General features: G+C 37.7%; 1 protein-coding gene across 6 annotated transcripts in view; it reads left to right on the forward strand.

The window, feature by feature from the left end:
• Nucleotides 1–12478, forward strand: part of Sec15 (exocyst complex component Sec15) — a 233595-nt gene that overhangs the window by 132877 nt on the left and 88240 nt on the right. For all 6 annotated transcript variants that reach the window (XM_067147038.2, XM_067147037.2, XM_067147041.2 and 3 more), the window contains exons 9-10: nucleotides 11117–11188; nucleotides 11279–11413. In XM_067147038.2, the coding sequence (XP_067003139.1) occupies nucleotides 11117–11188; nucleotides 11279–11413 (207 nt within the window). The remainder of the gene's footprint in view (nucleotides 1–11116; nucleotides 11189–11278; nucleotides 11414–12478) is intronic.

Here is a 12478-nt window from a genome sequence, read left to right on the forward strand (position 1 = left end):
TGGGACATGTTTAACCTAATGGCGTCGAACAGGGATATCTTGTATCCGAATCATAGCATTCCATCCGGCCACCAATGGATTAGTGGGAAGGTTCCACCACCAGCTTAAAACTGCTATCAAGTGTCATACCTCTGTTTGTTGGACCAATGATTTATCTATTGTCCTCCTAGGTATACGCACTTTGTACAAAGAAGACATTGGTGCAACAGCTGCGGAATTAGTGTACGGACAAACAGTGCAGCTGCCAAGAGAGATCTTCACAAACACTTCCAGTGACATCAAGGCATCAGACTTTGTGAGATCTGTGAAGTCGATTAAGACAACTGCGTCCTATCTCGCCATGTCTTCATTGTGCACGACAGATTTTTGTTTCTTATGAACTGGACACTTGTTCACATGTGTTCGTACATCATGATGCAGTCTGTAGGCCATTACAATCTCCATGTAACGGTCCCTTCAGAGTTGTAAGTCATGTAATATTAATGAAATATGCCCTACTGTTGGGCGCTAATTGTAATATACTACTATAGCCCCACTGTTGGTTAACACTTGTAATGTTATTAAATTTTGAATAAATAAAAAATAAATAAAATAATTAATTGCCTCTCGCTTGGGTGTTCAATGTAATTTTTTAATGTTACAATGATCATATACTAATTTTCATTCCATAATTGAATGTAATTATCACTTGGCAACTTCCAATGAAATAAATTCAAAATGAGTGAGTGAATAAATAAATTAATAATAATAATTTGCCGAAAATGCAGGTAAATGGGTGCCAGAGGTCACCATAAGATCCCTCAATTTAGAATATTAATGTATATGTTAAGGCCTCAGCCCTAAGGCTGGTTGGATCCTCTACAGGTCTGCCATCAGCTGTTACAGATGGCCTAGGCATCACTGAAGAGGCGTACTAAGGAAATGAGGAGTGAGGTAGTTTCCCGTTACTTTCCTCACTGAGCCGGAAGTTGCTATTTACATATCAGTCTGCCAAGCCACTGAAATGCATGCATCAACTGACCCTATGAGCATCATTTTCACACCATTCATAGCAGGGACTGGCTGCATAAGGAATGGCATTACTGGCATCACTCATACCTCAGTCATTGTCAAAGCCAAGGACAAGACTGGAACAGGTCAATGAAAGTAACAGAATTGCTCTAGCCTATACCAGAAGACATAGTGCTCTGTAAACAATCAATCAATCAATACTGATCTGCATTTAGAGCAGTCGCCCAGGTGGCAGATTCCCTATCTGTTGTTTTCCTAGGCTCTTCTTAAATGATTTCAATGACAAATTGAACATCTCCCTTGGTATGTTATTCCAATCCCTAAACACTAGGTCCTGCTGGCAAAGGCAAGAATATTAATAACAAGAGTAATAATGATAGTAATAAATGAAGCGTAAAAGATTCCACCCATGTCATGTTCATAAAGCTGCAAAACTGGTACTCTGATTGGGCCTTACCTAACCCCATGAAAATGAATAAAAATGTAGGAACTGCATCTAGGTTCTCCAGTAACTTCTCCACTAATTGAAAATAAACTATCTATATTCTGACCTAACCATAATCTGTACATTAGCCCTTCATCAACACACAATGCATATAAGATAGCAACACACTAAATAAATATTTACAACTGTTGGAAGACTTTCTATATACATTCAATAATCCCAGAATAAAAAAATAAAAACACAGTGAAAAACGACAGCGAGGACGGCACTACCATTTGTAGAGAGCCCGATGACCACTAGTTACAAAGCATAAATGTAAATAATTGCCCTTCACTGTTTCTGTGTATCAATACAAATTGCTGGCTCTCACCATCAACACATGGTATGCCACTTGATACTGTACCTCTTTTTCACTGACACTAGTACTTGGTTCGGAGACACTTTTGCTTGCATAAACACACATTATTGGTCAGTGCCTTGAAACCAGGCTTTAGATTAACGAAAGTTGCCATAATATATCAAATACCAAGATCAGTACCTTAGCACAAGAGAAGAGTTGTGCAAGTATTAACATGCAAACATCAACACTACTCCGTTTGTCCATAATCACACTGATACTCATTAATGTTCACAGTCAAAAGATATAGTAGATAATATTCACAGTAAGCTCCTCCATTTATTGTTTGCTCCGGACTGAGTGGTTCGGACGGTTGAGGCGCTGGCCTTCTGACCTGAACTTGGCGCGTTCGATCCCGAAACTAAGACACTTATATTTTCATTCACAACAACAATCTTATCCAGTCTACATATAACAATCAGTTTTAAATCTCCACTTGTGATTGACAACACATTTCAACATTAGTTACGTCAAGAATATGAAAATGATATATGTGGGTCAAATGAGCCTCCGTATGAATATCCTCTTTACCTAAGACTTATGTTAGAGGAAGAAGATCCATTTTAGTTTTGGACATATTTTAAAGTTAGATAGAATAGGGCTGACAAGTTTTAATTATGTTAAAACACCATTAATTTATGTCACTCACATTTATGTATTGTTCACATCTTAAAATATTATTATGGCATGTTAGTTTTAAGAGATTATTAACATTAATATTTTATACTATATATGGTTAAATAAGGTCCCGGACCTTGACCTAAAGGTTGACTACAGGCTGAAGATGCCCAAATAAAGGGTGAAACATGTACCTGATAAGTCTACATAAATTCATGTCAATTCAAACCACATTAAATGTGGAAAGTATTGAATATGTGGCTTTATTAAATTATCCTTGAGATATTTATGCCTAACGTCATCTTCAGCACGGAACAATAATGAGAGTTGTTACTTGTAACCTGGCTCCGTCCTCCGGTGGTATTTGAAGGTGCTCAAATACGTCAACCTAATGTCAGTAGATTTACTGGCACGTTAATGAACTCCTGTGGGACTAAATTTTGGCACCTCGGTATCTCCGGAAACCGTAAGACTAGTTAGTGGGACGTGAAGCCAGTATTATTATTATTATTATTATTATTATTATTATTATTATTATTATTATTATTATTATTATTAAATTGTTCACGAGTGGTAATGTTTGCTGGATTGCGTTCTCCCAAAGTATAAGTAGACTTCCTCCTCCCCTACTCCTTCTCGATATCTCTACTCCTGCTGGCCTGTCTGTCCAGTCATGAGCATGAGATATCCTGTCCCATGGTAACACGTGGATATATCACTACCATGCCCGAATTTTGACTTGAGGATAAGCCTATGTCAGGCTGGTCTCTTTGCATGACTCATTGAAGTTTCTCTTGGATGTTTTTCCAAACGTGGAAATAGCTGTGTGTTTCCCAACTGCTCTTACAAAACAAATTACAGTAGTAATATCTAACATGGAGACTTTCCAGCTTCAGATATTCTCATCTTAATACACCCATAAATTAATAATAATAATAATAATAATAATAATAATAATAATACACTCCAGAGAACAAAAGCTTACTTTACTTAATTGGACTTAAGGCCCTACAAAGCAGTCTAATCCATACTAAACTGAGCTCGATAGCTGCAGTCGCTTAAGTGCGGCCAGTATCCAGTATTCGGGAGATTGTGTGTTCGAACCCCATTGTTGGCAGCCCTGAAGATGGTTTTCCGTGGTTTCCCATTTTCACACTATGCAAATGCTGGGGCTGTACCTTAATTAAGGCCATGGCCGCTTCCTTCCCACACCTAGCCTTTCCCTGTCCCATTGTCGCCATAAGACCTATCTGTGTCGGTGCGACGTAGAGCAAGTAGCAAAAAAAAAAATCCATACTAAACTGTGACTAAATAAAAAGAAAATTAAAGACCGAAAGAGATATACAACATTTAACAGTTAGAAAAACTTTGTTACCAAATTTATTCACTCAAACATTGTACACTGCTGCCATACCTGATTAATATATAATGTCCATGCTGCTTCCCCTGCCTCCATTCCCCTTTCGGAGTTGCCCTTAGCCTCGTCTTAGATGCTGCTCACACAAAAGTCAACCCATACAAGACACCTTAACCTGAAAACCTTGTTCTTAAATAGAAGCTCATGGGATGTTGATTGGACTGCAGGGAATTAGATAGGGACATATTGATTGGGTGATCGCTTTGTTTTGATTATGTTTGATGGAAGGGCAGTATTGACAACTTCAGAGTGATTAAAAGGAATAACTGACTGTAAACAGGCTGCCCAACTTCTAAACATCAATATTCTTCCAGATTATATAATACTTGAACACCAGGGAGCAGTTTGAAATCAATGCTAAGGACATGAGTTCCTGACAGTCAAACTACTTAGAGCATCTGATAGTTCGAGGTATTTATATGGGTACCAGTACAGGCACTGAGAGGCAATTTTAAATAGGTGGAGAGGCCTTACTCCTGATACAGTAGTAATAATAATAATAATAATAATAATAATAATAATAAACTGTAATAAATTCATTGTGGGGATGTTATATGTACCATCACAGTCGTTCTGCAAAAACCTATGACATTGAAATCGATGGTGCGCAAGTAACTTTTTCCCTTGATAGGCTTCAAACCAGTCTTTATTGCAGATCCAGGTGATTCTACAACACCAAGCAGCTCAAAAATCCCTGTTATACCACAAGAAGAAAGAAAAAAAAAAAAAAAAAAAATCCTACACCTTACACGATATCACTTCCAACTGTGACAACCCATTATGGAAGATGTGTTCATTTCAATAAGAAATATAGTTGAACACTCGTGGGAGAGTAATTTGGTGTTTATCACGGTAACGTAACGCTCACAGCGCCATCTGGTGCCATCTACTCAATTATGAACTTCCTTATTATTTACGCTTTTCCCAGACTACAATAAATAATTATTCCAGCTTTATTGTCTTTATAGAGTAGTGTTAATGTAACTTGACAAAGAAATACATATTTCTGTACAGGAGACTACAGGCTTTATCGCTTAATTTTACTCAAAGCATCCTTCTCCATACCCACATCTCAAAAAATTCAGTCTGTATTTTACATTCCTTGTTGGTCCAGGCTTCCACACTCCAGATATAACATTTAGCCATCTGATACCTTAATCCTGAGCTCCTTTTGCTGTGTTTCCTTATGAAAGCTTTTCTTGTTCTTATTTCCTTTACAGATCTCCAATTGTCACAATACTTCTTCAGTTACTTGTGGTCAGCATTAGATGTGGTTTAAGCCCAGTTTTTCTACCAGCTATCTTTCATAATGGCAATCCTGAGTATTATAAGTTAAGAACTTTATATTTTATCTGTATTGACATGTATTCAGGAGAATAGGAATGTGGTTATCGACCTTTCAATACATTACAAGTAAAATGACATACTTTTAGACCATTTCACAATGTATGTACAATCATTAAAATCCGACAGTATGCATTATCACAAGATATATAACTCACATTAAAATAAATGACAGTATAAAAGAGACAACACCAGATGTGGAATTCAAATAAAAGTTTCAGTGAATTGATCACTTGTAAACGAGTTGTGTTGGACTGGAAGTCTGAAGTGTCACTCAGTTTAAATTTGTTCTTTGTGAGTCTCGTTTGTTGATAGTACCAGTTTACACAATGTTAATACTTTTTTTAAATGTTGGACAAAGTTATGTGGTTTATTAGAAGTCATCAACGGTTATAAATAAGAACCATATAATATATGGGTATTGTCCTGTGATCAAGCTTCTTAAAAACTGTAAGTTTTAGAGGCTCAAGGTTATCCTCCTGACCGTGTCAATGTAGGAAAATGTTTAAATGACCTTTCTCTATATTCTCCAAGTGTTGAAGTGTTGGCAATCTGAGTGTCCCTTGGGGACACAAAATAATGCAAGAAATTACATTCATGAAAGAGAAATTAAACTACTAAGAAGAAATAAATACAGAAGCAGACTTATCGCTAGGTTGGTTTCGGTGATGTGCGTCCCTTCATCTCGGTGTCCATCCCATCTGATCTAGCACATTAGATACATCCTAATACAATTTCCTTCTTACACACACACACACTCTCTCTCTCTCTCTCTCTCTCTGAGGAAGACTAACGAGAGTCATGTCTCACAACATAAATACACTCCACAAATGTAGGACGTCGTTCACAAATAATACCCCCCTGAATTAAATAAGTATTGATCACTTATGTACCTATTTCTGTTCCACATGGATTTAATTTCTCTAAAATATAATTTATAATTTTATATTTTATGCTGTCATATGCAGAAATCTTCAGTGCTCAATTCAACCTTTCATAAAGACTTGAAGACACCAGCTCCACAACAGTGGCCTGATGCAGACTTGAGAACATCGATATAGGTCACACACTAGTATTATGTTGCCTCCAACTCTTCTCAAAAGACAATGACGATATAATCACTGATACATGGTAGATTAGTCTTCCTCATACATTAACGTTATTTTTGGTATTGTATTGCGATCATTTCCAAGCATATTCTAGTAATATTTTTTTCATAGTTTATGCCCCCATTGGAGCACTTTAATCAGCCATATACATTAAAGTCTAATAGTATTAAATAGTCAGCTTCTTCCGCTCCCAAAACTTCATCCTGTTGGACCTGTCTGCCCTTTGGTTGTCGGTAATGGTGTACTTTCTTCATTATAATGTTATGAGTTTGAATCGTAAGTGTTTATTCCTTAGATTCATCTTCTCATGTCTGCCTTCAATTTGAAGCATTGATAAATTTAATTCTAAATCATTCATGATCTCTTTGAACCAAGTGTTCTTTGTTTTATTTTTCCAGAAGCGACTACAGTAAATAACTGCTTCACTAGTCGGGTTTCTGGCAGTCTAAATACATGACCCAAAAAAAAAAAGGCAATTCTCCTTTTCCGCATTGTATCTATTATCGATTTGCTTTCACGATGTACCACTTCATTAGTTTCCATTGGCCATCAAATTAGTGTTTCTTATTGATGATCGTCTTGACGATTCTTCTATCTACTTTCTGCAATTTATCGGTTGTTGATTTACTGTTCAACTTGAAGAGTGTTTCACTCGCATAAGTTGCTTCGGATTTTACAACTGTATTGTAATGTTGAAATTTAGCATTCATGGAGAGAGATTTTTTTTAATAAGTTGGCCAGGTGATTCGCTGTGCTGTTTTCAGTTTAAATGTTCTGCTGTTAACTAATGTTTTCTCTTTTGTGTTCCAGGTTATAATTTCACCAATATATTTGAACTTATTCATAACCTTAATTTGTTTGCCGTTGTCCACGTGAACGGCTGATATTTCAGTTCTGAAGGTCGGCATCATTTCAGTCTTTTCAAAATGAGATTTGCAGTTCAATTTTTGCAGCAATTTTCTTAAGTTCCTCAATTTTAAATCTAGCGTCTTCTACACTACTTGCTAGTAATGCAAGATCGTCTGCGAATGCTTGGGAATTAAGTTTAATATTTCTGCCCATCTTGATTTTGAATGACACTTCTTTACCCATTCTTTTATGACTTTCTCCAGGGCACAGTTAAACAGTAACAGCGAGAGTTCATCTCTCTGTTGAAGTCCAGTGTGATTTCAAATGGCTCAGAGAATTCACCTCTAAAGTTGACTTTCGACATAGTATTCCTAAGAGTGATTCCAGTAAGATTGATGAGTTTTTGGTGTAAACCAAATTCTTTAAGGACTTTCAGTCATGACTCACAATGAATACTATTGTATACTTTTGAAATCAACAGAAGTGATAATTAATTTCTTGTTCCGAACTCTATGGTGTTTCGTGATCCACTTAAGACATGATTTGATTGGGACAGCTTCGTCCTGGTCGAAATCCTCCCTGATAGTCTCCTAGTTCCTGGTCAAGTTGTTCCTGAATTCTTGTATATATTATTTTAGACTAAATCTTATAAATAACATCAAGCAGAGACATACCCCGATAATTACCGGGATCCGATCTATCACTGTTTTTGTGCAGCGGCTGGATTATTGCTGTAGTTCATCCCTTAGGCATTTCTTCAGTATTCCAGATGTCTATGATATATGTTTATTCTTTCATAGTTTTGCTACCAATTGATTCTCTCCTGCTGCTTTGTAGTTCTTGAGGGAATTTATTGCTTTGATCACTTCATCATTAGTTGGCGGTATAACCTTTTCCAGTGGAGTTTTATTTTTTGGGAAAGGTGGTGGTGGTGATTATTGTTTTAAGAGGAAGTACAACTAGGCAACCATCCTCTATATAACACTAATCAGAGGAATAAAAGGGAAGGGATCCGACACTTCGAAAAATGAAGATATCGGTCAAAGAAAGACAAGGGCCACGAAGGGCGTGAAAATGAAAGACTGCCTAGCCCTCGCAAACCTAATAGCGTCGGGTTCGGAAAAGAACAAGAGTTGACCAAGCGAGGTCGGATAGGATAGATGAAAGTGAGGAGCCTGGCACAAGTAAGTGGAAGCAATGTCAGGACTCAGCTGAGGGCCCCATGGTTGCCAACCCACGCTCCAAAGTTCAGAGCCCCTGGGGCCCCTTTTAGTCGCCTCTTACGACAGGCAGGGGATACCGTGGGTGTTATTCTACTGCCCCCACCCAAGGGGGATTTTTTGGGAAAGGATCAAAATCAAATTGTTCTTTTGGATCTTCACAGTTAAGTAAAATAGTCGGCCTTAATTTTAGAATTATCCCTATTATTGTGTGCCATTTCCCCGTTTTTATTTTTCATCATAAGTGTAAGTGGAGTGTACGTTGATTGATATTGTTGGAATATTTTGTAATAGTCTCTTGTTTTATGTTGACTAAATGCTTCTTCTAGACTTTTAATAACTGTATATAGAGGATAATAGAAATAATATTATAGTACTGAATGACAAAACCTATTTCATGTAAATATTCAGTAGTGAATAAATGGTATTCAGTGTTGTTTTTTTATAATTTATTTTAATTCTTCTAATTTCTTCAGCTGTTTGTCTTCTGGCGTTGATGAGTCCTTCGTGGGATTTTTTGGTTTTCCATTGTTGGTCAGATAACAATGCTTAATGCCTTTCTTGAATTGCACTGTCACATTCCTCATTCCACCAGGCATGTTTTTTTCTCAGTTTAATGGGAGCAATTTCCTCAGCTACAGTTTTCAGTTCATTATCATCCTCAATTTGTCACTGAGGGGTGTTTTAGATCTCTCCAGATATATTTTATTACATAACTGGGATCATAATTTCTTCGCCTAGTGGATTGAGATTTCTTTGTCTCCGTTTAGGTGTTAACTTAATTTTTATTTTTGATATATAATGGTCGGAATCAATCTCAAACCCACATAAATTTTTGTAGTAGTCTCTGTCCATGGCTACATGGTCAATTTAAACTCTCCAATTTTACATTAGGACATTTCCACCGGGCGAGTTGGCCGTGCGTGTAGAGGCGCGCGGCTGTGAGCTTGCATCCGGGAGATAGTAGGTTCGAATCCCACTATCGGCAGCCCTGAAAATGGTTTTCCGTGGTTTCCCATTTTCACACCAGGCAAATGCTGGGGCTGTACCTTAATTAAGGCCACGGCCGCTTCCTTCCAACTCCTAGGCCTTTCCTATCCCATCGTCGCCATAAGACCTATCTGTGTCGGTGCGACGTAAAGCCCATAGCAAAAAAAAAAAAAAAAAAAAAAAAAAAGGACATTTCCAAGTCATTAATTTGTGTGATTGTCTCTTAAATCTTGTGGTTTCCAGAATAAGTCCAGGGTCCTCACAAAGTTCGATTGATCTTTGCCCATTTTTGTTTGGCCATCGGCACTACTGTACAATATTTTCTTCCTTGCCCAATTTTTGCATTGAAATCTCCAAGCAAGAGTTTAATGTTTACATCAAGGTTGTTTAATAGTAGATGGTCCAGTTCTTCCCAAAACTTGTCAATTTTTTATTTTTCCTTGGCATTTTTGTCGTTTGTTGGGGCATGGACATTTATCAGAGTAAAAGTTTTATTCCCCACTTTAACTATTAACGTTGCCATTCTTGGAGAGGTTGATGAGAAGTCCTTGATCGAGTCTATTATATTATGGACTAGGAATCCCATTCCAAATTGGGGAACATTCTTCAGTACTCTTTTCCCGGGAGAGCCTTTGTAAAGGCGATATCCTCCAGATTCTATTGGATCTTGATCCATGTTCCTAAGTTCCTGAAGAGCTTACTAAAATTTTATGTTGATCCATTATATCTGTTAAATGTTTCATCTTGTCAAGTTTCATTAGTGAGTTTATGTTGAGTGTGGCAAAATATGAAAATTTTCGTGGCTTGTTGAATTTGTGTTCTCTTAGTTTATTGTGGCTGTATGCTCTTTTGGGCTCCCAGGTGCTCCGATTCGCCTTGGTCTTCTACGTGCCACCCCACCGTATCTGAATGGTGTCTTTGCTCGGATCTGCGATGTTGTATGTCCGAGCCGGTGGATTCATTCATTAGAAGACTCTTCATGATTGGCTGATTGATCATTACGATCTAAGCATTTCTGACAGAGGTCAGAGTTTACAATTCCAGATGTGATCTGGAAGGGCAATTGGTGAGGTATGAATTGAAGTGTGTGTTTGGTCTGTGAGAACTATTTTATTTCACTCGAGTCTGCCGGTATACCGGTGAGGACCCCCCTATCCGCCACCTGGGACGCACCACGTTGGAGTATCACCTCTCCTCCTATTGTGACACCGTAACAAGTTCGTGGCATGCTCTAGTATGATACAATACATTATCACTACAGTATTTTGACTCCACCTTGTCGTTGACATATTGCATCTTCCCACTTATTTGAATACCGAATCCTTTCGATATTTTTTACATTTTCATAATTCCATTATTAATTTATTACCATTAGTTTGGGCTTCCGTATATTCCTTAAGACCTTTTTCATTCAGAAGCTTTACTAAAACAAATGGGCTGGGATTTGATTAAATTGTAGAATACCAAAGATAGTACTGGTAGTATCACCTTACTTCATGCTGCTCAGTGAATTTCCTACATTCAGTCTCCAACTGTTAGCCATATCTCTGGGCGTAAATGGAATGGGATAATGGCTCAGTACCTCCCTACCTACCTACTTACCTATCTTTTACAGTGTGCTGTTTTTAACAGTCATTAGCTGTTGAGTGATGTTCTATGCGAATCTTCCATATTATGTGTGAGGTAATATTAACATTGTGCATTATATCATTGCAGGCCTACTGCACAGATGCTACCCTCATGTTGAAGATCAAGAACCTCATCATGCTGTTCAACACAACGCTCAGGGTACTACAGTACTTCACTACATAACTTTGTGTAAACACCTAACGTAATAAATGTATGTACTATTCTCCTCAAATTGTTTTCTTCTTTCAGAATTATGGCTATTCTGTAAATCAATTGTTCGACCTCCTACATGAAATTCGAGATCATTACAATGAAGTGCTTATGCAACGATGGGTTCAAGTGTTTAGAGAAATTCTTGATGAAGAGAGTTTCCTTCCTATTCAGGTACGTTCAAGTTACGAATCCATATCTGTAGATGCAAGATTAAGGATATATCTAGTGTAATTAAAATGTGTGTATCGTGGTTGGTTAGTGTCATCCTGATCAATATTTTAAAGCTCCATTTTGATTAACACATTCCAGTCTGGACTTCAAAATCTGTTCCAGTCACTATGTCTGGGTTTTTAGAAAGCTTTTTCAAGCACTTTTCTCTGCAACCTGCAATTTGTCAGCTTGTTTTTGCATTAGATCGGGTTGATCTACATTATTTTTGTGAATAAATATCTAAAACAGCTTGCTCAGAAAGTAGAACTGGCTGAGTCAGCTAAGAGGATGCATCTGGATGTGCTAGGGGTAAGTGATATTTGGGTAAGGGGGATAACAAGGAAGAGATAGGAGATTATATAGTGTATTTGACGGGTGTTAGAAAGGGAAGGGCAGAGTACGGGGTAGGGTTGTTTATTAGAAATATCATTGCACGCAACATAGTTTCTGTTAGGCATGTAAACGAGCGAATGATGTGGGTAGATTTGTCAGTTGGAGGAAGGACGAGAATTGTCTCGGTATATTCACCATGTGAGGGTGCAGATGACAATGAAGTTGACACGTTTTATGAAGCATTGAGTGACATCATGGTCAGGGTCAGCAGCAAGGATAGAATAGTGCTAATGGGCGACTTCAATGCGAGAATTGGAAATAGAACTGAAGGATACGAAATGGTGATTGATAAATGTGGGGAACATATGGAAGCTAATGGGAACAGGAAGCGTTTGCTGGACTTCTGTGCTAGTATGGGTTTAGCAGTTACAAATACATTCTTCAAGCATAAGGCTATTCACTGCTACACAAGGGAGGCTAGGGGTACTAGATCCATAATAGACTATATCTTAACAGACCAAATTCAGGAAATTTGTTAGGAATGTACAAGTTTTCTGGGGTTTTTCGATGATACAGACCACTATCTGATCTGTAGTGAACTAAGTATGTCTAGGCCTAGGGTGTGTATGATCAGTCCGTCAGCGCTTCGAGTGGTAGGATCCTCAACAGCTCTGCCATCAGCTGTCATAGATG

The sequence above is a fragment of the Anabrus simplex genome, chromosome 5, assembly GCF_040414725.1.
Source record: "Anabrus simplex isolate iqAnaSimp1 chromosome 5, ASM4041472v1, whole genome shotgun sequence".
NCBI lineage: Eukaryota > Metazoa > Arthropoda > Insecta > Orthoptera > Tettigoniidae > Anabrus > Anabrus simplex.